Here is a 27,818-nt window from a genome sequence, read left to right on the forward strand (position 1 = left end):
CTCCTGGGGCAGTGCCTGTACATCCTTTTGTGAGCGTTTTAAGGTTCTTTATAGAGTGCAAAAAGATAATTTCTTTTGAGATAGTAACAGTTCTGACTTCTCTGAATGTAAGCTTCCTCCCTCTCCATCTTTGTGCTGTCAATTAAGATGTTGGTTGTATTATCTAATGTATTCAGATACTCCTGAAAGACCTGGCTGGACATTGCACTTAAACTTGATTGACATTTGACTTGTGGGACTGGAGAAATCCTCACAGATTGATTAGATGATAAAATTCATCACTAGAGGGTGAATGTTGATTAAAACACTCCTATTGATTTGGTCCCCTGATGTGCATCGTTGTCAACCAAAAGAGGGAACGTAGCAGGTAGTTCAGAGTGGCATTAGAACCAAAGAAGCCATATGTTTATATGGTCTACTATAAATGTTCAGGTTACTTTTTAAAAGAATAGGAGAGTGTTGGCAGGAATCAATCTTTAAAAGCCTGGTTATTTTCAGGATCTCTCTTTTGTGTTCAAGTTCTTGTTGAACTCTATCACCATTGCTCCTGAGTAACCCCTTTAAAGAGTTGACAAAGTGTGTCTTTATTTGGAAGTTTTTACCTTTATTTTTCTGCACAGTATTTCTTATGGTTACTCCTACATTCTTATGACTCCAGAAATAAATTCAGCTTAACACTTGAAAACTCTTGTTTTCCTCAAAATGTTGTATATGAATTTCAAATTCAGATGAGCAAATATGATGATATGATACTTGACGTACTATGTTACGTGCTGTAGGGAGAGGCCTTCTTCCTGGTACCAAACCAAACCTCAAAGCATATTCTTTGTTGCAGCTTTACTGATTGCTAAGGGCCCTTCGTGCTTTGAACTATATGGAATTTGATAATGAAACAAATTCTGTTCTAGAAGACATTTATAAGAACAGTATTCAGTTTTGCTTTTTTGGGTAATGCTCATTCCTTAAAATTAAGAAATTGAGGTGGAATTCATTACTCACAGATCTCCATTTTGGAATTTTTGTAGACATTTTGAGCTGCTGCTTCATGTAAATTCCTGCCAGCTTCCCAGCCCGTGGGTCTTCTCTTTTTCTTGGACATAAGTACAGTAGAATAACCACTTTCCCAGGAGGGCAGGCAGAAGATGCTTCTGAGTTTCCTGGGCTCCATATAAGGCAAATTATTCATTCCCTTTTTGTCTCTTGAACAAACACAATATTCCCCTTGACCCTGCAAATTCCCTTTCAACATCCTTGCTCATTTCTTCATACCTCCTGTTTGGAAACTTTCAGCATTTTGGTTCTACATAGAAGTAGTTGGGGAAGGGTAAAAGATGAAAGGGTAGTATCTACAGCTCTTAGCAGAGCAGAGTCCTTTATGAGAACCGGGCATCTGATTGCTGAGAGCTGTTTAAAGATCCAGCGACATACAGAGTAGATGATTGTGTGGGGTATGTATGACAGCAGAAGACATAGGAGTTTTCAGAATACTTAAGCGGTTTATAATACACATGTGGATAGCTTTTTTCCCAGTTGTTAATTAGCTAATCAGTTTGAGGTAATACCATGATTCTGATTTTCTCACAGCATGGCGATAGGGGTAAATCAAGCAAGGTCATATGTCTTCCTACATTTCCTGGTTACAAGTGGTCAAGGTTTTTTTCCAGCACACACAAAAGTATGTTTTCTTTAGGCTTCTTCACCGAAGCCCTCAGTTGGCCACAGGGAATCGGGAGGTTTGATGGAAAGTCAAATGACAGAAAGTAATTTTTCCCGTTGTGGTTGAATAGGTGCAAGGAATTGAGTTTTAATTGTCTGCCATTCTCTGCTTCCGTGGTTAAGCAACAAGGTTTGAAGAATGTTTTAATTAGTGAAGCTGCTTTTATTAAATGTCTTAATTTATAAATAAATTTTATGTTTAATTTCCAGCTTGGCCACCCTTTCATGCTAAAAGGCTTTCTGTGCTACCAGTCTGTGCCTTGAGGTCTATCATAGCAAACCAACCATAATTTCATCCTTTATGTTAAGATGAGAGCATATTTTGAAAATGTTGTAGAAAAAGTACATGATTTTTAAAGTTTAACCAACTGATATTAAATACTGTGAACTTCAGTCCCTACAAACAGGGGAGGTCTTAAACTTAACTGGCCTCAGTTACTGTTTTTCCTTAGGAGGTTCTCCTTTTCCTCCATCTTCCTGTTGCTTTCTAGCTAAAAGGTTGGAATGGATTTTTACAACCAGAACATTTCTGTCTTTTATTTCCTTAACTTCACTATCAAACTTGCTTCCCTACCTTTCATTTCATTACTAATTTCAGTCAATATACATTTGTTACTGTGTTATAACATTGAATGGACAATTGAGCTGAAAGGGAAAAATCGTTTCATTCAGATTATTTCTCCAGAGTTCCATAATGCAGTATAGTATATGTTATGCTAAAAACTACAAATTAAAACATTATTATATTTTTTATTTCTGAAGATATTAAGAGCTTGTGAAGTACGTTATTTTAGTATGAGCTTTCTTCACTGCTGTCATGTGAAAGTTAGGGAAAATCCAGTCCAACCTGAAAGATACCTATTATGACTTTTATAACAGATGAAGCAGTAATTAATTTTAATAATAGAAAGATAGGCATTGGACACTGGGGTGCTGAGATAAAATATGGTCACTGTTGCAGTATCACACATAGTAATATTTGATGCTATAAAACAATTTCAAAATAATGTATGTAATAATATTTTGTGTTTAAAGAAGGATTGGAACAAAAAGGCAAGCCTCCATCTCCCACAAAGAGCAAAGCAGAGCAGCCTGAGGACCTGCAAGATTATGCTGAAGGTAGGTGGTCTGACAGCTTTTCAGAGCTATTAACCGATTTTGCATTTTGGGGCAAAAGGTTTACTCTGAATTCTAGGGAAGTGGATAACTTTCATTTAAGAATGTTGTTTGCACGAACTTGGAAAGTTCCTTTTGGCCAAGATAGGAGATTGTAATTCTTCTGAAGTATATTTTGTCTCAAGGTAGATTCAGAATTACAAATACTGTTTTTATGTGATGGGCTACTGATTATTGCTGATATAAAATGAGAAATTGTTGCTCTTCTGTCTCTAACCAGTTCTGACTTTATGTAATTAATAATACAAAATTTAATGCATGTTGTGGGTCATAGTCTGGTTGGTTAAGTTGGTCAGGTAAACCTGCTGTAAAACACGGAGCAATAAAATTCTTGCTTTCCTTTTCTACAAGGAATTTTTGCTGTATCCCTTTCCACTCCAGTTACAGTGTTTATGGCTGTAGATCTTATGCAGTCTACTACATCTATCCGTGATCAGAAGTCACGAGTGCTTAACATTATGTCTATAGTATTATTCCTGTAAGAGTGCTTTCCCGCACTTGAGCCTTCACAAGGGAGCTTGTCCATGTGTACGGATGTAAATGTGGTCTACGTCTTTCTAAAATTGGATCAAAGAATCTTTTCACAATCTGCATCTCACTGGGAGAGTTGTTAAAGGATGTTAACGTCAAAGACTTATTTTCAGAGTGCAGAGTTTCACATTGCTTTCATATGTGTGGAAAAGCAAAATGCCTCAGTGCTGGAAAATTCCCCTTATGTGAAATAGTTAACAGGATGAACCTTAGTCTTTAATCATGACCGTTCCTTATCACAGATTCTCTTCAACCTAATGTTCTTGAAATGACTTGTCTCATTCTGCACCTGAAACAGTGGCTCCACGATCTTCACCTTTTTGACCCAGCACTGTGCATTCAGCTCCTAAAATATTCTGACTTGGGGTATAGTGTGAGTCATAAAGAGCAGAAGAATGTTAACATCTATCACTTAAAGTAATTGCTAGTAACATCCTGTCACTAAGGTTGTGATTGGTTGTTAACGGGAAGTACTTAAAGCAATAGCTGTCATCACCTGAAAGCTGTGGGGGGACCCAAAAAATGTCACCCTGACTGGTCTTCTTTCCTTTCATGATGCATTAAACCCAGCTGAAATTAAAATACCAATTTTATGTTTGGATTAGAGAATTAAAATGTATGACAAACCATACGTCAATTTGTGTGCAGGCTAAACACCATGTGGGATCATGGTGTCGTTTTCCATATTCCTAAATAAGTGAAACAATAATAGTTTTTCTGATATATTTTTATATGGAGTGTGGCTGAACGCTTTCATTATATCAGTGTCTTGAAAAAGAAGGTGGGGGGGAAAAAAGCATTGCAAAACTATAAGATTTTCCTTCCATTGGAAAAATAACTGATACTGCTCCACCAAGTATTTCTGTGGCTTACTAGATATGGTTTCCTAGTTTACTATGCCTATCAATGTTTTCTGGTGACCTAGAGTTCACTTTGTTGAGCACAAACGAATGCGTTGGAAGGGTGAAGTAAATAGCATGGCAATAGAATGATTGCATTACCTTTGAGCTCTAAAATGCGTGAACTCCTTGAATTTGATGCTGTCCAGTAGATTTTGCTGATGCAGAATTGAGGCCTGTAACACATGATCACTACTGAAAAATTTACTCTAGCTGGTGATGGAGTCCTCTTCTCCTTAGGCAGGAATCAGGCCTGTAATTTTCAGAATTGAAAGTCTAAATTTAGACTTGAGGGTTGTTGTGATGGGGAAAAAAGGGGTAATTAAAATGTTTGCTGAGGGGGGCTGGGGAAGAAGCCTGGATCACATTTCTGTGGCATTACCTATGCCTCTGTTTGGAAGAGGAGTCAAGCAGTTAGGTTACAGACACTGAATTCCTATAAAGTTGCCAGGTGGCTAGAGTCTAATGTAACGCACCTGTGAGCCATTTTCATTTAATTAAATGGGATTTACACACATTTGCCCGAGAATAGGATTTAGTTTCTACTGTTCTAAGTATTAGCTGATGGGTTTGACTAATTAGAAGAACTTTTATTGGGAGCCTGGAAGATTGTGAAAGTTGTGAATATGTGACATGAAAGAGAGCTACGTGTCTGAGTAATTTTATTTAGGTAGGAGTTTGTCTTCATTTCCAAAATGCAGCCTTTTTCATTTTTTTTTTTTTAATTTTTAAAAGAACTTCTGAGTAGATACTGCATATGAACAGTCTCAAATAAAGAACAGTAAAGTCAAACTCTGCCTGAAGACAACTTTGTGGAATTTTCCTCTTGGTAAAACTGAAGTGCTTTGTGTTCAGTGTGTTTGAACTTTGGTATAGTTCACATGCCTTAGGTACCCCAAGTTTAAAAAACAAAAAAAGAACCAAAACAGAAAAAAAAACGAACAGCAAACAACAACAGCAAAAAAACAACCCATAGTTTTCAGCAATAAAGGAAGTCCAAAGATACTTACATTTAACATAAGATATTATTTTCCCCTTGGTAACATGACCAGATAAGAAATATTTAACAAATATACATTGAAGCACAGGAAAAAACAGATTTTGTTTCCTCTGCTTCTTGTCAGTGTTCTTTTAGACTGAAGATGGGAATACAACTTCATATTTTAACAGCTTCATACATGCCCTTGTGGCATAAATAAATAAAAACTATTCCACTGAGTTCATTAGTATCTCTGCTGTAATATTTTTCTCCACCTCGCCAAGCTGGTTCATTGGCTAGAGGTAATGGAGCAATATCTTTTCAGTGCCTGTAAAAATATCCACAGAAGATCAGGGAAAGTAAGCCATTTCACGATCTCCCTCTCTGCAATCAAGGAAAGTTAAATATGTGGCTGTATATAAAGAAGCTTGTTTTGCAGTAAGCTAAAATAAACACTTGACATGCTAATGAAAGCCATTTTTTACTGAACTTCTGAAGTATTAATGGGGTCCGTTAATTTGCTATTAGAAATATTGTTCTTTGCCTTCAGACTGTTGATAGTGAAAAGCGAGTGTGCACTGCATAGCAGATTCTCCTGTCAATGGTTGTATTTGGTAATTTTTCACTGTAGCGCGGATTGTCTGGGGAAATAGATGACTGGATATATGGAGAAACATTCTTTACTCCCAAGCTCCCTCTAGTATTTCAGGTTTGACAAGTGCAAACATGCAGTGTAATTTTTTTTATTCTTCCCCCCTTTCCCAGGTCCTGGGAGAGGATAATCAGCCAGTGATAATTTTGCCTTTCCGCTCAGTCAGGTACACTCAGTGACTGAGTGATTGTAAAGTCTCAGGTGAGAATATCATTTTCAGCATTAAACGAAACTTAGAACTTAGCACGTCTTACTTCACTAGCTTCAGAACACGATCCTGAAGTAATTACATAGAATGGCAGTACTTCTTACAGCATAGCAGCCACGAGCTAGCACAAGTGCCACGGGTTGCCTGTTCTCATCCTGCTGATTGTCACCAAGCAAAAGCAAACAATTTTTACAAAAGTCTAACAAAATAAGAATTTTAAATGTTCTTTGTCTCAGCTACCTCCCCAAATGTCCTCCTAAAATGTACTGAATGGCAAGGTGTGTGCAATAGATTTTCTTGATACTGGGAGAAGCAAAAATGTTTGCCCTTTCCTGCCTTACGGGATTTCTCAGCTATAAAACAGAGCTTGCCCGAGAGCTGCCCCATCCATTCCCACCATGGTCTGCAGGTGATCAATATTGTATCAAAGATGACTAATACATCTAATAAGAGCAGCACAAATGCCTGATCTTTCTTGTTCTCCAGGAGAAAGATAATCAATCCATGCAGTAAAAGCCATTTCTGTGCCTCCTGAAGTCAGGATCCTCCTTGCCCTCCCTCGATGATGTGAAGGCAGAACTGGAGCTCCGCAAGTTGTCTTGCTCCAGCTTTTCTCATGAGCTTCTCCCAAAATGAATGACCAGATTCTTACTGATAGATTGATAGGTCGTTGGTCTCATGCGATCACCTTAGCTGAGGCTCAGTGTATGTGTGAGGAGCTGGCCTGTTGGAATGAACTCGTCCAGGATGAACTTTGTCTGTTTTCTGTTCACTTGGTGGGAAGGAGAATGGTTTTATGGATAAACCAAGCCAGGAAGGTCAAAATGGATACTAATCACCTTTGAGATAGTTAGTAGAGTTGGTTCCTTTGCCTGATGAGGTCATCACACTATCAACCCCTTCTCTTTCAAGGGCACCATCAAGTGTGAAATGTTGCTCAGCAGTGTCAGGAGTCCAAGGCTCACCAGCAGGCTCCTGCCTCACTCAGTGGGCGCTCTGTTCATGAGAGATGTCAGTCTAGTGATTGGAGTACACAGGAGAAATGAGGTGCAATGCAGTCACATCTTATCTCGATAACTCATTGGTTCAGCAGGTCACAGCAATTAGGTAGGATGCTCACTGAGAGGGAGAAGCCCTGGCTCTTCATACCTTCTCCCAGATTTTTTGTCCAATGTCAAAAAGTGCATAGCCATGGGACTAGAAAATAAAACTCATTTACGTCTTAGTCCTTTAATTGTGAGATTAACGTAAGGCTTCCCCTTCCTCGTTCTCCTTTATATGCACCATGAATTTTGCAGCTTTGCTGCTCACTTCCTAGCTTCACAGAGAGGGATATAGTATGTGCACATCAACAGTGCTTGGCTTGTGCTGCTTTCCTCCACAGAATCACAGAATGTTAGGGGTTGGAAGGGACCTCTGTGGATCATCTAGTCCAACCCCCTTGCAGAAGCAGGGTCGCCTAGAGAAAGCTCCAAGGTGAGCTTAATCCTTCGGGGGGGGGGGGGGGGGGGGGGGGCGGTGCATGCAACAGCTGCTGTGTGTTACCATTACAGAGCAATGTTCAAAGCATCTTTTCCAAGGGCCTTCTAAACGCTGCAGGCCTAATTGTGTCTCTCTTTAAGGTATGGAATAATATTAACTAGATTAGACTTCTGATTAGTTTTATAATGTTCCTCGGTTTATAGCAAGCAATTCTTTTATCATTTGAGAAATTCTAGCTACATTTCTTCTTTGCATCCCACAGGGCAGTAATATTCTTCAGCAAATTTCTGCTCCACTCATAATCTACTAAAAATGAACATCTAGACACACAGTTATACTTCAGAAACACACACTCTCATATTCAGCATTAAAAGTGCTACTACTTATTAAGATAGCTTAGAAGTGACTGTATTCTTTCTGCCACCAAACCAAATCCTTAAATAAAATTTTAAAGTAAGCTAAAGTACACAGAAGAAATTCCCTGAGAAGTATGTGTATCAAACATATGTGTGAAATGTTTCACCTTAATGCAGATTGGTTATGTTTAAAGCGATGCTATTAGCCCCTATCTACTCCGGTTGATAGATTCTTTTATCACTTCTGTTTTGAAGTCCGCCATCTGTGTTGACTGGTTACAGCTCTCAGAATATCAGGTGATCACCCTCCACTTAGGGAAAAAATAGGATATTATCTGTATTTGTATTTGCTCTCCGAGCAAACCCTTACTAGAAGATTCTTTTCATTGCGGAAGTGGCTTCTACTGTTCCATTAAATTGCTGTGTAGTGGCCACACAAGACAACTTTGAAAATGCAGCTTATTTTGGCCTCCACAGGTGACACGCAGTCCTGTTGTGTTGACCATTTACCCATTTGGGTTTCTTTTAGCAGCTGAATGTACACGTGTGTAAACCATACCAAGCAAACAGTTGCAATTGCTGTTTTCACACTAGATGCTTCAGAGTAGATTTTCTTTCTCCTGAAATGAGCTAAGGTGCAAAATACTAAGTTACTAAAGTGACTAACGCAGTGTTGTCAGAGAAGAATTATACGCAGTGACAAACCAACGTACCTGCAGGGGGCTTATCATCATTCATTTCTAACCATGATGTGAATAATAGTAAACCATCGTAATTGCTCAGGTCCAGTGTAGAAGACAGGGCTCGTCCCTTAGTTCTGAAAAATTAATGCAAAACAGCTCATGTTTTGGTTCACGTTTTATGCTGTTTTTAAAAAGTGTGATCTCCCATGTGGCTCCTCTGTCCATTTCTTCACTTTGTTACATTGCTGCACCACATGATTTTGTGACCTGTACGCAAAAAACTCGAAATAGGTCTTATGTTTTATTTTGACTGTGGCTTGGAAAAGCAGCTGTGCCACAGTCCTTAATGGTGTGCAGTCACCTAGCCTCTTAGGTGCACCAAGAAAGAAGAAAGTATGAACAAATAGCAAATTGACATAGAAACAAGAATATCTGTGATCATATTGTGCACCTTTCATGTATGGGGTCCTTTTCTTTCTCTGGCTCTTAGCTAGGACTGCCCATAGGGGCTAGCAGTGAGGGCTCCTCTGTTCTGCTCTGAGCTCAGCCTTGGCCTGCTCTTCAACATGCGTTAACTCACATGAGCGGTTCCAGTCCACTTTTGTATACTATGTTAACAGTGATAGTACTTGCGCAGCATTGTGTGTGTATTTTCTGCAACTAAATGCCAGTTGTACCTTTGTCCTCTGTACAGGCTACATATGGCATCTGGGGTATGATGTCCACATTCTGGTTATGCTGGAGAGCTCAAGCTTCCAGGAGGTGTCAGCTTTTATTTGTTTTGAACAGTCACAGTTGCAGATTGTCAGAAATAGCGATAATCAGCATCTTTGGCAATGAAATTTTAGATGTCTCTTGCCAGGTGCACTTGTATTACAAAATCTGAGCCACACTATATGTCAGACAAAAGAATTACACACAGTGAAAAAACAGCCTAGCACAACATTCCCAGCAAAGTGACATATGAAGTGGGTTGGGACAAATCTGAAGTGCTCATGTCTTCCAAGCACCTAATTTGGTGCTGTAGCTGCCGCATTTTGTCCCCTGGTTCTTCCCTATCCAGCAGAGTTATAGTGAAGCTGAGTTACTTGCCTTGTGGCCCATGAAGGAGTGAGGCAAAGGGAACACACCTAGTGACTTCAGTGGGCTTTAGATTAGGCTCCTATATTTCTTAGTATGTCAAATAGGTGAAATACAATAGCGTTATTTTTAACTTCTGAGATAATCCTTGTAAGCTACAGTTTTTTCATTCTTTTCTCACACTCCTCAACAGTTGTTGACAAATGCTGCATGAAAATGAAAACCTGTTATTTATTATGCTAAGAACTTTGCTAGGTTGGGAACATTGACAGTAGCGTATTCAGGTCTGTGTTTGCAGTGAGGTAAATTGTTGAAGCAGCACGGAGGGAAGAAGTCTCATAAGTCCATTAAACAATTACTGCAGATAACTCTTTACTAACCCTTCCTAAAATTTACCCCAAAGGGGTTATATACAAGTAGCGATTAAAATTGACCTAAATCATGTTAAATAAAAGAAATTAAAATGCAAACTGAAAATGTTCAGTAACCTTAGGCCACCACCCTAATGATTCATTTTAATGCGTTTGTAGTGCTACAGTAATGGCCTTTGTGTGTATGTGCCTTTTGGTTTATGTCTGATATCATTTTGCCACTGGAATAGTCTGAAAATGGTTGCAGGCTGTATGATCTTGAGTGTATATATGGATATACGTGTATATATGGATATACTTATGCTTTCTTCTTGCGTAATAGGAGTTTCACTGAAGTAACAGCTGTAAGATCAAGGCCTATATTTTTAATTTTCTCATTAATTAGTTTCCCTGTTATCCTGGAAGGACCTTCACATCATTAGTATGATCACCATGGCAATATTTTTATGCTGTAAAAAAGATAATTCAGAACTAGCTTCCCTTATCTGCCAGATCTTGGTTTGCATTTTCATTTGTCATGGAAGCATGGCACAGCTTGGAGAGAGATTCACAGACCAGACCACAGGAGAGAGGCATGGTCACTGGCCACCTGGAGAACTGGAGGATGCACCTGGACTTACATGGCAAGTGCCATGTGGGAACATAACAGCGCCAAACCTGGTGCTCGAGGATGTGGTACATACACAGATAGATGAGAGTGGCAAACAAGATGTGAGCCTGAGACTTTGGCCCTGTGTCTCTTTTATTTCTACTCCAGGAAGGAGGAGGTTGTTTGAAGCAACCTTACTCTGTTGACACACTGCATGTTATAAGTACAGTGCACTTTCTCAGTAGTGAAAACAATTTTATTATTAATAACATCTGTGTTGGAGAGGTAGAAGTAGACTGGTTTGTTGAGGAGGACTGTGTGAGAGATTACTTAAGCAATCTGGATGCCCACAAATCCATGGGCCCCGATGGAATGCACCCACGAGTACTGAGGGAGCTGACGGATATCATTGCTGAGCCACTCCGTCATCTTTGAAAGGTCCTGGAGGACAGGAGAGGTGCCTGAGGACTGGAGAAAGGCCAATGTCACTCCAATCTTCAAAAAGCGCAAGAAGTAGGACCCATGGAACTACAGGCCAGTCAGCCTCGCCTCCATCCCTGGAAAGATAATGGAGCAACCCATTCTAGATATCATCGTCAAGCAAGTGGAGGAAAAGAAGGTTATCAGGAGTAGTCAGCATGGATTCACCAAGGGGAAATCAAAATCATGCCTGACCAATCTGATAGCTTTCTACGATGGCATGACTGGCTGGGTAGATGAGGGGAGAGCCATGGATGTTGTCTACCTCGACTTCAGCAAGGCTTTTGACACTGTCTCCCATAACATCCTCATAAGCAAGCTCAGGAAGTGTGGGCTGGATGAGTGGTCGGTGAGGTGGATTGAGAACAGGCTGAATGGCAGAACTCAGAGGGCTGTCGTCAGCGTAGCAGAGTCTAGTTGGAGGCCTGTAGCGAGTGGTGTTCCCCAGGGGTCAGTACTTGGCCCAGTCTTGTTTATCTTATTCATCAATGACCTGGATGAGCTAGAGTGTACCCTCAGCAAGTTTGCTGATGACACATAACTGGGAGGAGTGGTAGATACACCAGAAGGCTGTGCTGCCATTCAGCAAGACCTGGACAGGCTGGAGAGTTGGGCGCAGAAGAACCTGATGAAGTTCAGGGTCCTGCACCTGGGGAGGAACAACCCCATGCACCAGTACAAGCTCAGGGCTGACCTGCTGGAGAGCAGCTCTGTGGAGAGGCACCTGGGTGTCCTGGTGGATGACAAGCTGACGGTGAGCCAGCAGTTTGCCCTGGTTGCCAAGAAGGCCAATGGCGTCCTGGGAGGCATCAAGAGGAGTGTGGCCAGCAGCTCGAGGGAGGTTATTCTCCCTCTCTACTGTGCCCTAGTGAGGCCCCATCTGGAGTACTGTGTCCAGTTCTGGGCTCCCCAGTTCAAGAAAGATGAAGAGCTACTGGAGAGAGTCCAGCAGAGGGCTACAAGGATGATGAGGGGACTGGAGCATCTCCCCTACGAAGAGAGGCTGAGGGAGCTGGGCTTGTTCAGCCTGAAGAAGAGAAGACTGCGAGGGGACCTTATAAATGCTTACAAATGTCTGAAGGGTGGGTGTCAGGAGGATGGGGCCAAGCTCTTTTCAGTGGTGCCCAGTGACAGGACAAGGGGCAACGGGCACAAACTGAAGCACAGGAAGTTCCAGCTGAAGATGAGGAAGAACTTCTTCCCTCTGAGAGTGACGGAGCACTGGAACAGGCTGCCCAGGGAGGTTGTGGAGTCTCCTTCTCTGGAGATATTCAAGACCCTCCTGGACAAGGTCCTGTGCAGCCTGCTGTAGGTGACCCTGCTTTGGCAGGGTGTTTGGACTAGATGAGGTCCCTTCCAACCCCTAACATTCTTTGCTCTGTGATCTGTACTGGTTATGCAGAATTTCTTCCTTTAATTAAAAAACGTCTGCAATTCTGTTTTTTTCTGGAAAATATCTTTTTTGCACCAGTTTTTGAGATACCTTTTTTCACCAGCTTTTGAGACACAGACTTTAGCCTCAGTTCTAAGTACATTGGTGACTGCTTGTGAAGAAAGGTGCTGTTGAAGAGTAGGTGTATGGCCGAACCTGGCACTTCTTCAGCTCTGACATGAGAAGAGCCAAGAGACTAGCAGGCTATTAATATTTTTGACTTGCCATGTTTGTCGCAAGAACAGTGAAAGATGTAAAAAGCCACATGCCTCCAGGCTCTCGCAGAGAAAACGGGAAGAATGCTAAAACCTGCTCTGTGCTGCTGCTGAGGATCTTGTCCGAGCCCTCTCTCATGAGTGCTGGCTTATTACTTATCATATTATCTGCTTCGTTTTGGGGCTCCAACTGCAGCTGGCGTATCACTGTGCGTGCTAAATACCTCTCCTTAACATGAAGTGTGCAGGCACTCGCAGAGTATCCGGTTTTCTAGTTTAGTTAGAAGTGCTGCTTGCTCTGCCAACTTGCTGAGTGTGCTGATTGATAACTATTTAGCCTATTTTCTACAAAATGTAAATAAGAGTATTTATCATTGGGGGGGATTGTGGGTGTGGAATTTTGTTGCTGATCTCAAAGAAAAAGGCCAAGAGGAGAGAGCAAGTACCTATCAGGCAGTAGTCAGATTGGCAAGGGAAAGCAAAACATATGGCCAGAAGTAGGTATTTTAGTGTCTGATACGCTTATTGTGTTTGTACAGTGCTACTGTAATTCCCAAACTCTTGGTTTTTCTACTGACTGCCATGACTGGGAAAGAAACCGATGTTCCAATTTGTCTTTTGGTGTGGCTCAAAAATCATTTACATTTGCTGGCCTAAAATGACATGTCATTCACCACTTTTTCTATCTGCTTTGGAGTGACAGATTGCTGTTCAATTACTAGTATAATAGAAAAGCAGATATTGTGAGGACAGCTTTCACCTAAAGGAAATGCAATCGCTAGTTGCTGCAGTAGTGGAAAGAGAAGGATGGGATGGCAGATACTGTAGAAGCCATCCAATGGAAAAGACATTTTTATTATTAATAATGTCATGGGGAAGACTCAAGGGAAATGCACAAGGTCTGGCTTTTCTGCCTGGAGAAAAGGAGAGCCGGGGTGAATAAAAGTGTGGTGAAAAACTGGCTTGCTACTTTTGTAAAATATGTAGTTTTGTAAAATATATAGTAATCTCTTTGCCTAGAGCATGTGCTGCTTAAAGCCTTTCCATTTGCTCTGCACCCAGCTCCAATGGAGAGCAATAATTACAGAAAAATTCTTCATCACTAGAAGACAGTGGGACACTTTTTAGAAGGGTTTTTAAAAACCAGAAAAAAACTATCAGATGCTTTGGGATTAGTCACTTCTCCATCCTATAGTTTGCTTTCTTGTTGGTGTATTTGTACTCCGCTTCTTCCCTTTATCCTGAGATGAAAAGATTCACCAGGCCAAGCAGAGCTTAACCCTTCTTTCTGCAAGTCATTTACTTGAGGATCACTTGTCCGCTCTTAATTTTTTAGTATTTCCTTTTCTCTAATTCTATCGAAATCACTTCACATGCACAACACGTACTTTCAATACGCTGATCAACATTAATTTTCATGTCACAATCAAGTCAGTCTGTTGGACTGGATCAGAGTACAAGTGGTGAAGCTTCTGCTTAAAGTCTTTTAAATTTTTCCTTCTAAAGGAACAAAATGAAGTGTAAGATGGCAAACATGTTGAGAATCCAATATATAGTGCTCTAACTATTGTTCTGTTATACCGGTTTTAAACAGTGAATGTCCAGTGAAATAATAGAGTTAGGGTTGAGTAAACATACTAATGAATATGCGCTTTATCTGATAATCTCATGAACCGGGTGATCATTTAAACTTTCTTTTGTAGCTTAAGTTTGCTCTCAGTAAGTGACTTTAAAAAGATGTAGTCTCTTGGGAATAAATGTGAATGAATCCTTGAAGTATCTGTTCTAGGGCAAATAACTCTTGTTTATAGTCATACTTGTGGTAATGGTTGTAGAAACAACTATCATCTGGAAATGTCGTTTGTGAATGCAGTAAGATAATTGCTGAAATTATTTTCAGTGATATATTGGTTGTTACCATTTATACCTTACCTATTTTTTCTGGATATAAAGTATTTCTATGCAAAGCAAAGCGTGTTGCACTTGGCCATGATTAAATCCTTTATGCTCTGGCACCACTTGTTTTGCACTGATGCAAAATTGTCTTTGGACCTGACCTAATTGCAAAGATTTTTCAAGAGTCACTGCACTATTGTGTTACAGGATTGTCTCGAACATATTGTTCCTTTCTGCAGCTCCTGAGCTAGGTGTCTTTGTCGCTTTGAAACACATCCTGGTGATGCAAAGGATAATTTTCCTTATTTAATTGCTTGCCGCAAAGCTTGCGAAGTCCCAAGCCCAGGTTTTAAAAGAAAAGGGAAGAGAAGTTTATCTTCTAGTACAGCCATCTTTCTGTTTTGCATGTGGGCCTCCTATTGTGCGTGGAGAGGCAGAACACTGATTTTGAAATTAATACTTTTTGATTTCAAGTGGGGGAAGCAAAAACCCAGATGGTTTTATCAAGCCATTTTGGTCATCCATGTAATGCAATTTTTTACAGATTAGAGCCCACTAATATGCTATAGCTAGTCATCTGTTAAGATTGATTAAAATTGGTACAACTTGTTACCAAGCAGGCAGGAGGCCGAGTCTCCGCTGACGGCCAACAGCCGCTCCCTGCGCACTTCTTCCCTCTCAGGTGTGGTGTCCAACTCCTGCTCCATCTCATCTCCTCCCGAGAGCAGCTCTGTGCAGGGTCAGCCTGGAAATACTTCTCTGCTAGTCCCATCTGCTGCATCCCGGGATGTATTGCCTGCTGGAAAGAGAGAGAGCATTATACCTCAGCCTTTACATATTTGCTGAATGCGGTGTGCCACCAGATGTCCATTTGCTTCTCAACAGCACATGCTTTTTTTGTTTTTCTTCCATCCACCTAATTGCATTTGAGCTACTGCAGTTCTCTTGAACAGACTCCATGTGTTAAGTAAAAGCAAGGTGGCAGCATGAGGAACTTTAACCGTGTTGCTTTAGAGAAGCTGTAATCAGAAAAACCCAGGAGCCAGAAAAGATCACAACAAAAAATATGTGTATCATTATCAAGCCATTTACAAGCCTGGGAATGAATTTCCTTTCTCCCAGTGTATATGCTCAGCAGTCAGTTTTTCAAATGCCTCATTAAGGCTGGTACTCAGCTGTTCTTGCCGTCTGTCTTGTCACACTGGAAAAGAGTGTAGCCGTCGCATCTGATCCAGCACATTGCACTGCAGCCTCTACTATTATTATGAAACTAAAAGAGCATTCTCCATTGTTGAAAATACAGGCTTCCTGATATATCTCTAACCGGGCAGAGCAAAGGTTAAGAGACCTTCATCTCGTGTCCATAGACTTTCTCCAGGGTATTACCTTTCTCGGTGGTAATTCACTGTTTGTAACCTGCCTTCAGAAAGGGAGCTGGAGGGAAGAAAATGGATAATAAATACGAATGCAAAATAGTGGAGAAAATTGGGACTGAATGTGAATGTGAAAAGGGGAAAAATACGTTCAGTCCTAGCAATCTTACTTTGGTTTATTTTGCTCTCTTCTTTGCAGTTGTTTACGATGCATTTTTATACTTCATACTAAATGGCATTGTGCCTTTTGCTTTAAAATAAAACTTAAGCAATTTTGCCCCTCCTATTCTTACCTTCCATAGGCATTAAAGTAGATTCTGCAAGTCGGAAACACAGCCGCTTCAAACATCTTGTGGAAATGTCACTGGAGGAAAATAATCCTAGAGAAAAATCTTTATAAAATACATAGACTAAGATCAAGCAACAATTTCATGTATTGCAGACAGAGTTTAGAAAAACGTACCTTTATTTGGTATACAGATATTTCCAGTGTGCCTAGTGAGATAAAATCTTTAATCTAACCTTCCTTTCTCCACTTGAGATGTGAAAATGTGACTGTTTTAAATGTAACTAGTTGTTTGCAGCTTTTTTGGTCTCACCTTTTATCACAGCCCCTTGCTGTAAATTAGCAGGTTGTGCTGAAATGGTTACAATTAATGTTGCTGCTTCTGTTACCAATAAAAAGATATATCATAAATAATTTTTGTGTGTTTTTCTTGATAGGTGGTAATGGCACTGAGGAGAAGCAAAACACTGAAGAAACTGAGGCCCAGAGCCGAGAAGGAGGTTCGTGCCGAGTTCCTTAAAGGAGTTGCTTAGGTTTTATCCACCTTGGTGAATAATAACCTTAGTCAATGTTATTGATGGAGAATGTTTGTACATTTCATCAGATTAGCTCAGGTTGTGAGCAATTCTCCCATCAGAGACGCAACTACATTCATTATGAATTAATATATTGCAATGCAGGAGTGCAGACTTCCGTTTTTAGCTTACCAGCTCTACATTCTCCCTTTAAGGTTGACTGCCTCTAGCTAATCCTCTAACTAGAAAGAAATAATTTTCCCTCTGTTTGCAACAGAGTAGCCCTCTGCATAGAATAGAAATAAGAGAAAAGGAAATTTGGAGGAGGAAGCAGGCTTTCTTTGATAAGAACTGTACTTCTGAAGATTTTAAAGGGTATTTTCAAGTTTTAATAAATTGTCCACACAAATCTCAGGAGTTATGGAGATTTAAATCCATACAGAAATATATTGCATATACTGTGAATGAATGTTAGAGTTCATGAGCAGTGCATTTTGCAGATGGCATGCTTATTAATGAGTTCAATATTTTAAAATACAGTATCACTCTGTGTTCAAAATAGGTTTTCTTTTTTCTTTTTTTTTTTTTTTCTGTTTTGGTTGTATTTTTCGTCCTACCCAACTCTGTTCATTGCAAAAGACACCTATAATTCATCAGTTATCAAAAAAGCTGAAGTGAAAATCAAAATATCTTATTTCTTAAGGATTTCTTTTACTGTGGTATTACATGTAACACAGTGCTTTTCTTGTTTGGTTGTATTTTTCTCTCATTGTAGTGCAGGATGTTGCCTACACATACATAATCCAGTTTTCTTCAGAAAACTTCTTTTTTTTTTTAATCAGGATTGAAAATTATTTTCAATATGGGGAAGATTGAGCTAAAGTAGGCCAGCCAGTAAATGCAGCAAAAAAATTTGGAAGACCTGTATTCTTCACTTGTCTGTTTTGCTTACTGCATTGTGGCTGTTTCCAGATGAGGAATTCATGTGATGAGGGTCCTTCTTTTTGTCCTGTGCATTGGGCACTGTGTATGTGGAAGTGCAGCATTTCTCCCTGCACTCCACAAGTCAGTCTTCTACAACTAGGTGTTAACAGCTGATGCTGTCCACAAGTGCTTGAAGTCCTTCTATATTTCATGTCCTCTTTATCACCTCTTCTTTATGTCCTTGCAAAGGGCAAGCAGTGGAGGTGAAACCATAGGCACAGAATATTACACAGTGAAAAAGATTCCCATGGACTTCAGCAAACTTTGAACCTAGGCCCTTTATCCTCCCCAAGATAAGCATACGGTGATATTTTGTAAGTGCTGCAGGACAACTGCTTTCCTGGATTTTTCACTTTTATGCTAGACATGTTTTAGACATGTGAAGGGGACCAGGAAGAAGGGAGGAATGAGTTGCTCTGTCTGAATCTAGGCTGTTTTGAATCTCTGACTAGGCAGAGGCCTATCTTTGCCCAAGTAATATTGAGCTTTTAACCGTACCAAGCACTGCTTGGCTGCTAGCCCTCTAAGAGCTAGTACTGCTAGGAGCCCCTAGCTCCAACTGCAGAGGTTCCCCTTAAAACCCGGTTATACTACTGTCTAGAGATAACAAATACTGCCCGTTGTGCTTGTCAGCCATATTCACTCTGATGGGGTGTGTATTTCCCTGGTATTTTGATCTGCAAAACAGTTCAATTGAATGAGATACAATTCTTTTTTTCCCAGTAGGATTAAGGAGTAAGTAACTCTCTAAATTATTACATTGCTACTGGGGGTGTCTTAAATGCATTGTGTTTTTCCCAAACCGTCATTATGACTTGTTACATTATGAGCTGAAAGAGCTGATTTATCAGAGCCGTGATGTTCGTTCTTTTGCTATCTCGTACTGGTGGTCATGTTCTGTTACTCTCATGAAGAATGTCAAAGAAAAGATCTAGACGTTTTAGGTCCGGGATCCAGAAAATGTCATACTTTAGGAACGTGTTTTAGGTATGTGCCTAAAGATAGCGTTGTGCCTGTGCATAAATCACCTCTTCGGCCACAAGCACAGTGTTACAGGTAAAAATTATCTGGCTTAACATTTGTCCCTACTGAATCACATAGTGACAAGAACAGAGAGGTGTACAATTACGCTGAGTTAGTTACATTCAGCTAATGAGTTACTGCTGCTTTCCACTCTACTCATTGTGGAGAAAAAACATTATCAGGAACTTTTAGATTGCTGCTTCTGTGTCCTTTCTTGGCAGTAGAAAATGACTTGATTTTCTAAGATACGCAGTTGTATGCCTAATCACTGTGAATGATCACTGTAAGGAGCAATTCCATCAAATGTTAAAGTTTTTATATGTATTTTCGTGTACTTCGATATTGTGAAAGAAGATATAGGAGAAAAAAAAATTCACTGTATTCTTACCCAGTCCATTCATAAAGATTTATATATTCTTATTATACAGTAGTGAGAAAGCCAGTTATAGTGTACAATGACTGGCCTGACTCAGCTATTACTGTGTGTTTTTTTTAAAGTCTGGCCTCCAGTCAATCATCAGTGAACTTCACAGTTAACATGCGGCAAAACAAAATGGCAGGTGGTTCAGAGCTCTTGTTTCAAGCTGGTTAAAAATACTCAATAGTATTTGTATAGTATTAAGAAAAAAATTTTGTCAGAATCATCAGAAGCAAGTCCTTTGAAAGAGGTGAAAGGGTAGAAATGAAAATAAAGGCTTATAATGGGTTTAGAACTATAAAAATTGCGAAAAAAAAAGGCAACAATGTGAGCTAAAAAATTCTATTACATTCAAGTACTAGTTTTATGTATTAACTGCAATAGTCTTACCCTCAAGCTCTATCATAAAACAACTCCAAGCTGCAGATTTTCAGGGACTTGCTAAATTTCAGGCCTGATTAATGAAAACTTCTATTTTCAGGAGAGCATTTGCATGTAATCATTTGATTCCAATGGGATTCGTGGACATGATTAAAGTTAAGAATGGCTTAATTGTTTTTTCTCAAAATAGATAGATTAAATGAAAAAAGGACTCTCAAAGTGAATAGCAACACCAGCCTACCCATGAAACTCATAGCTGTTCCTTTCTCTATATTGTGAGAAACTGAAACATAGACTTGATCTGGCACTATTGTAATGTAAGTTTACCCCTGGCTTAGGGAAGACTATCAGACCAGTCATGGCCAGTGAATGCAATGTGAATGGATGGAAGCCCAGAAAATCAAATTCAGGTCTAGTATCCTGCCTCAGTAAGGCGTAACACTATTTTTCAGTAAAGTGGTTCATCAGGTTGCTACCTAATGAATAAGTTCTCTTTCATTTCCTTGGTTCTTATAGATGAGACAAAACCTTCAGCTGTAGCCAGCGTAATATCGTCAGAAGAAACAGAGCTGAGTGAGGATAAAGGTACAGATTGTAAATTGTGTTACGAAATATCCAGTCCCAAGAGGACATTTCATAATGCCTTCTTTTCCTTTGTCTGGAAATTGCCAAAATCACAGGTAAACAATACAGAAATAGGTAAATGCTTGAATTTTCATTTATAAAAGTCTTTGTAATTAAGTACTTGGTACTACCTGTTGTGCTGGTAGGAGAGATGCCATGAATTCCTAAGTCCCCTTGTCATAGAGTTAATACTAGAATATCATACATGACATATCAGAAATAAGTCCAAAGGTTGGGCTCTCTAGGACGACTCACACGTGTAAAGTTAAGCATGCACATCTGTCTTGGCAATAATAGCTCCCTATTCGGTACTTTCCTGATGGGGAAAAAGACAAACATGATAGCTATATCAATAGCTCCTCTCCATCAAGAGGAGGCAGGAGAAGATGAAGTCGTAACTGAGAGGGATAAAGTTATGTTTATCTTGTGCAGACTGTGCTGGGCACTCAGATAATTTAGTTTGTGATATTTAAAAGTGTCATGGGGCAAGTGACAGGGAGTTTAGGAAACAAGAAAGAGAGATGATCTAATTTAAATGTTTCAAGCTGAGATTTTTACTGTGAAGTTGTTGGTTTACAGATAGGAACCAGTGCACAGACGTACTGTTTTTGATATTCTTATGATATCATGCTATTAATTGCTTGTGCTGGTCTACAGTTTTTGGCATTCTTGTGGGGGTATGTCAGGAAAAAGCCTGGGTGATTTATAAAATGTTTGCTACTGGTAATTCAAAACAGGAGTTATGCTGTCTTTAATAAATACAGTCCATCAGTACAGCCTTCAAGAAAGATTAGTAGAAAATTTTAATGCATTTTACTAAGATAACATAATTATTAACATCCATTAACTTATTCATTTTACAAGATTTAAGGTTTTATTCAGTGTTGCTGCATTGACATTTTTCTAGATAAGCGTGATGGGGTGTAAGATCTTGCCCTTTTGTTCCAGACACATGCTGGAGAGCCCACATACTTACCTGATTATGAGTTCAAAGCCTTGTGCAGGTTGATTTAAGTGCTCTCTTAGCTGATTGTTTGATCCTGCAGAGAAAAAAAACCCACAAACCCTTGCTGGAGCATTGGCATTTGTTTTTGATATCTTCATAGATTAAAGTCATGGCAAGGCTAGTGAAAAGCAGAAACAGTGACATATTCAGCCCCACCATAGTTGGTGATTGCCTGTCATTCATTTCTCTTTTTTTGCTGACATTTGGCCTGTTTATGTATCCTGTATCTGTAAGATTCCCCATCAGGTGTGTTGTTTATATCTTGTAATGTGAGGGTCATGGTGAGGCTTTGAGTTTGGATTTTTGGTTTTGCCGTCCTCAGTCTTACTGAAGATCCCAACATTTTGGTATTGCTTTGAGTGCTTGTTCCTGACTATGAAGTCAGTGTCTTCTGATACGCTTTTCAGTGACCATATCAATATGTAACCACTCCATTATTGATCCATTGTATTAGTTATCTCTTCTCAGGAACGTAGCAATCTTGGTGCTATAAGTCTCACTTTTCCTACAATATGCTAAAAGCATGGGGTTTCCCCTCTTCTCTTGAAAGGTTGACAGAAGCAGTAGTGCCCTGAGAAATCCAAAGGGCAGTTTCTCTTTGATGTCCTACCTCTCCTCAAAAGCAAGATGGAAAGCATTTGGTAGGGAAAAAGGAATGAGACAGACTCTCCTGCATATATTTTGTTTGTAAAGTCATACAAGTAGAAAAAAGAAATGATGGGGGAAATAACATGTTTTGGGATTTGCTTGCTAGTTTTTTAAATATAACCAAGAATTTTGAATGATGGGGCTGCCGCATCTGCCACACCATGGTTTTAATCCCTATTTCCATTACTAGATTTTCAACTTTTCAGATTTTAGATTCTGAGTTGTTGTAAAATGAATACTAGTGTTAGTTACAAAAAACTTGCTACTGCTTGGGAAATGGCACTTTTACAGAATCCTGGCATTTCTGAAAAAACCTGCTGCTCCCGAAATAAATTTCAGCCTTCAAATTGTTTGCCCGCTGAGTTAACACATCTAAAACCTGCCAGGTTCTGAAACATACTAATTTATGTAGTTTATCTTCAACTAATGAACTGTATGTAAAGCATTTAAAGAAATTATATTTTTCCAGTCCTTCCACCTAATTACTGTGAAAGGAGATTTGTCTAGGCTACATATTCCCAAAATGCATATTTTGAACCATTCAGAATAGGAGGTTTCCAAGCTTACTATGAAAGTATAGCAGTCTTTCAAATGTCAGTTCTGGTAAGTGCATCAAAACAAGTAATTTTACTCCAATTAGAGTTGACTAGTAGTTTTTCTGCTGATTTTTTCTCATATTTCTGGGATTAGAATATAGCGAACACCTTGAAGTAGTTATTTATTGCTCTAAAATGTAGTAGTGTTCAAAACAGAGCGCATGCATCTCTGCTACCATGAAGTTATAGTATTTTTGTTTTACCTGAGTCATTTTTATCAGTTTGTTTTAAAGGAAAAGGGGAAGGATGGGAACATGAAATGGGACATTTCATGATAAGTGTGTGGAACAGTGCAAGAATCATGTTCTGAGGGGCTCCAATTAAAATGAAAACCTACTGTGAGATTACAAATCTCCTATTAATGTGAAAGTATACCTCTTCTATTATTCATAATAGCTGAGACACTGTACAAAAAAAACCCCACCTCCACATGGGCCCAGTTTGCATGTGACCTTTGAGCAGATTGAATTTTTTGAGTGCTTTGGCTGTCCTCAAGAAAAAAAAACACCGAACAGTCATATTTCAAGAGTATCAAGATGTTTGATGTTACGCTGTGAAGATGCACTCTTATCCAGTTTGTGCCAAGTTTCTGTTTCCACTGTCTGGAAATACCGCAAAGAAATGTTGCAGTTTTACCCTTGAAAACTTGCATGCATAACTATTAGCTCTTAGGGGGAGAGCTGACACCTCTAGGCAGCACCTTCGTAGCGCTTCATTACTGTGCATATGGAAGTAGATCCTTTATATGCAGTGTATATCAAGTTAGAGATGCTTCTCTTTATGAAATGTAAGGGCAGAACAAAGTGATTAAAGTCATTAATGTTTACGCAGCAGATAAAACGTGTATCAGACAGGCTGCACTCAGTCTAGTATACAAGACTGTGCTAGGACTACAAACTCATTTTAAATGGATCATATTGTATATAGCTGTGGATTGGTTTGAACCTGTGATTATTTTTTTTAAAAAAGAGTATGTGTGCGTGTGCGTGCACATGCACGTGTGTGAGAGAGAGTGTGTTCTGCATCTTTATCTCAGTTACCTGTCCCAGCAATCACTGATTTAACCTGATTTAATGATAGGATCTCCTGGTAGAAAAATGAGAGAAGGAGCTGGATTTAGTACTGGTGAAGAATGAACTCCCCATTATGCCATCATGGCAAAGTTTCTGTGCACAATACACTGATTTTAATTCATTAGCACTTAACAAGAACTGAATTTTCATTTGAAGGTCAGCTAAATTAAATCATATGCTAATTAATTTAAAAAATAAAGTAGCAATTAGTTGTTTCCAAGTGTTCACCAAAGTCTGTGCTCCTGTGGGAGTGCCATTTAAAGCAGGTCACCGTTTTTCTACATTCTCTGAAATGGAGTCAGATTCAGTCATCCGGAGGGCTTATATTGTCAGAAACAGAATTAGGTATATGCCTTGGCTAGAGGTTAGCCCTAAAAACTCATTTTGTGCAACCCGGAAACCTGTCTATATCCTGCCTGTAAAACATAATAGTTGTAAAATTCCTGTTTGGCCACCTGTAGTTCTCAGTATGGAAACATCTTGATGTCCTAAAGATGTAAATGATTGAAAATGGATAAAGTGAAAGATAGAGCATTTCAAATGCAGGGGAGCTGTGCAAATTGATGCAAATTAGACATTGGTAAGTGGGTGAAAAAGATTGACTGAAAGGCCAATATGTTCAAAAAGAGGTGTTTAAAATCAGCTCTTAAGTAGATGTTAAGACATCTAAATGAATGACCTGATTTTCAGAAGTGCTGAGTGCTCAGCAGCTACCAATGAAATGTTTTTACTTCACCCTTGGGCTATTATTAGACCTGGAAAATTTCAGCCTGAAAAATTTCAATTAGAGGTAACTGAAAGAGAATCTTTTTAATGGAAGAGTTTCAACATCCCCAGCTGTAGCAATGGCTCTGCATGCCAGCTACAGTGATAACATTTGTCTCTCCCTTGGTTAGGAGGATTTCTATGAAAGCAAATTGACTAATACAAGCTAAACGATGTGGTTTGTTGTTTTTTTTTTTAAACCAGGTACATAATCATCACCATCCACTCAAGTGCCTATTCTCCTAACACCCTCCAGAATGGTCACTTTGAGCTGTACATAATGCGTGTTATTCACTTCTAATTTTAATCTGACCTAGCTGTAGCATTGTACATTCAGATGGGGTCCAGCCTGTAAACTACTCAAGAGGTATTGCTGCTCTACCCTTCACCAGTACTGGCAGCCGCAACAGTTGACAATAATCTACTTAGCTGGTTTATTTAGATCCTACCTATTTTTAAATATTAGCTGACCCGGAGCCATGCAGCTGCACTCCCATCAGTCTGATGCAAGCGCCTACTCCTTCCATCTCCCCCCCCTCAACCTTTATCTGTGTGGCATCTTGTCCTGGAGAGGGTCTAACCAAGGCAGCCAGGTTTTCCTCAGCTTTTTTGTTTCCCAGAGCCCTGTACAACAGGCCCTGCATCTTACGGCAGCAGCAGGATGCCAACGGTTATCATACCAGCTGTACCTGAAATTTCTTCTGTGGACAGAAGGTGAGGTTAGAAGAGATGCCCTTCTGCCAGCTCAAAGCATGAGTAGGTGGGAAGCATTACTTGGTGGACCCCCAGCTGCGAAGATGGACTGCCTGGTCTATTACCAGAACACTTGCAAAAATATCTCCACAGGTTGTTGCACCTAAAAAGGTCTGTTTTACCAAGCCATATAAACTTGGGCTCCAATAAATCTAATCTGTCATAAAGATAAATTAAAATTAAATCTTGGTGGATATAAAAATAACATTTTAAAGTGAAAGCTCAGGAATATTTCCCTAACCTCATAAATCACCATTTTAAAGTACTTCATTTTAACACATTTTCCTCAGTTTATGAGGCAAAAGAATACCCTAATCATGTGGCAGCCTCCATGAACACCATTACCTGTAATTTTAGATGCCTGCTCGATTTCTTTCACTCTGGAAATATTCCAGTCATTTTTCACAGTGTCATGCTTAAAAAATAAAATGCACTGAACCTGTTTCTTTTATAATGACCAGCTTTTTCCCTCTTTAATCTTCTTACAGCTCCCTAAAACATGGTGATTTATCTATGCTGTATGCAGGACCCAGGTGTGTTGCACATTAGAAACAACTCAGTAAATAAGCCATACAGAGAATAACTGGGGAATTGAATTTTAGAAGATCATTAAAGCCACTTAACATTCAGATCTTACCATTTCTCCTCTTTCCTAGCATTTGCAAAATTTTGTTTAAGCAGTGTTGCTTTATGCAGTCAAAACAATATGAATGGCATGGAAAAGCATGGGGATTTATGCAGTATTAGGACAAAATAGTGTCTGATTATTGGCAAGAAGGGTAGGATTGATAGCTTATTGCAAGTTACACTGTTTTCTTGGGTCTGGATTCAATATGCAGTTGATATATATTGAAGCAGTGAATATACTTCAGGAGTATTCTGATCAACATACCTAAAGTCCAACAATTTTTTTCATGGGTTGTTAAAGGTTTGAGCTAATTCCCAAGTGCATTCAACTATGCAGCCCCACGAGACAGTTGTTTAAATACAATGGAGGGGTGCAGAGCCAAGTGCTCCTGACATGGACACTGTCACTGCAGCCACCAAGTAAAAGCAGGTTTGAAGGAACTAAGGGACTCTGAGCCTTTGACGAGCATTTCAATGTTTGATGCGCAGTAGGTAAAAGTGGCCTATCTTTGGTTCATTTATGTCATTAAATGTCATATTTGGTTCATTCATGTGTGATCAATGAAGACGTTAGGAACTGTGCTCCAATGTAGTATCAGAAACACAGATTATTTTCAGTCCTTCTGGAAGAATGTTAACCCTTACAGTTCTGATTTGTGGTTGCCCAAGGTAAATATTACCCAGTGTGTGTTATCAGAAAACTAAGCATACTGTGCTGTGAAATAATAATCTGACTTGGATTCTCCAGTACAACTGAACAGATAAGTAGCTGTACTAGGAGAAGACTAACACTGCTTTATGCCATTTAAAAAATCAGAGTTGGTTCCCTAGCCAGAGATGAGCAAAGATTTTAGGAATGGCCAGAGCTTTTGCAGACCCTGAAATCATTTAGGACTATGATATTGGCTTATGCCCAGTTGCATAAGGCTCTAAAGGGCTAAGCAAGCACACAGGACCATCTGAGCCCACAGAGTACCACTATGCTACTGAAATCTGGGTTTATTCCTTTGCTTTATTTTATTCTTGTTAATCCTAGAAGTAAATCTGTCTTTGGACCTTTTGGCTTGAATATTTAATCTAATATTTGCATTTGAAAAGAAGAAATCTTTGACATGGTCTTGACCTTAAAGATTTGGAAACTCAGAATCTGCATACTAATGCAAAGACTGATTTCTACTGCTGAAGTAAGAGCAGCAGACTCTTACTGCTAGATGGTAACTCCTGTCCATGTTCTGCTCTTTTCAGAAATACGCTTTACAATAAATAACTTGTGCAAAATTATCATTGTGTATTGTCCAGGATAATTTGGAATTCTGTACAATTAAATTGCTTTCTTGAACCTGGAACAATTAGAAAACGGTTTATGATCAAAATGAAAGTTTAACACAAAATTACAATCCAGCAAGAATAAGCTGTGCAGAGCCAATTATGGGAATGTGTGAAAATGTGCCAAGTAGCATAGGTGGCCTCTAGCTGTGGTGCCTAATGCTGTCACTCAGCACAGCTGCGGGGTGAGACTGCCATCTGTGCCAAAGCATGGGAGTAGATGCAACTCCCCGTGCTGTGCAATAACCATAGTTTGCCATAAGCTACGTGATACTCCACAACAAACAACAACGTGATGGGGCACATACATCAGCCAAGCACGAGGGTCCTTAAACTACATTTGTTATTATTGACCAAAGTGCATAATTGTTCCTCTGACACTGGGAATTGATTTTTCCATGAAATTGGAGTCATTCCTCATTGTGGGAGAAAAGTGGCACCTGTGAACTGAGATTAAAGGCACAGGTAGGTCTGGGGTTATGAAGTACTGTGCAATAGGTGTAGGAATAAGACAGCTCTAAGGGTGTGACGGGACAGAGCCACGTGCATTTCTCCTACCCATAGCAGGTAATATCACACTTTATCATCACATGGCTGTGTTTGGGCCCTGGCTGCGCAATAGTTAAGGCAGAGGACTTCTGATTCCAACTTTGTCAGTGCAGTTCCTTTTACAAA

At 39.6% G+C, this 27,818-nt stretch overlaps 1 protein-coding gene across 7 annotated transcripts in view; it reads left to right on the forward strand.

Annotated features, from left to right (window-relative positions):
- Positions 1–27,818, forward strand: part of MACROD2 (mono-ADP ribosylhydrolase 2) — a 975,983-nt gene that overhangs the window by 904,699 nt on the left and 43,466 nt on the right. For 4 of the 7 annotated variants that reach the window (XM_075413505.1, XM_075413506.1, XM_075413508.1 and 1 more), the window contains 3 exons: positions 2,752–2,835; positions 16,842–16,904; positions 20,242–20,310. In XM_075413505.1, coding sequence (XP_075269620.1) covers positions 2,752–2,835; positions 16,842–16,904; positions 20,242–20,310 — 216 coding nt within the window. The remainder of the gene's footprint in view (positions 1–2,751; positions 2,836–16,841; positions 16,905–20,241; positions 20,311–27,818) is intronic. The other 3 variants (XM_075413507.1, XM_075413511.1, XM_075413509.1) reach the window with 2 other exon arrangements.

This window comes from Opisthocomus hoazin, chromosome 2 (genome assembly GCF_030867145.1).
Source record: "Opisthocomus hoazin isolate bOpiHoa1 chromosome 2, bOpiHoa1.hap1, whole genome shotgun sequence".
In the NCBI taxonomy this organism is placed as follows: Eukaryota; Metazoa; Chordata; class Aves; order Opisthocomiformes; family Opisthocomidae; genus Opisthocomus; species Opisthocomus hoazin.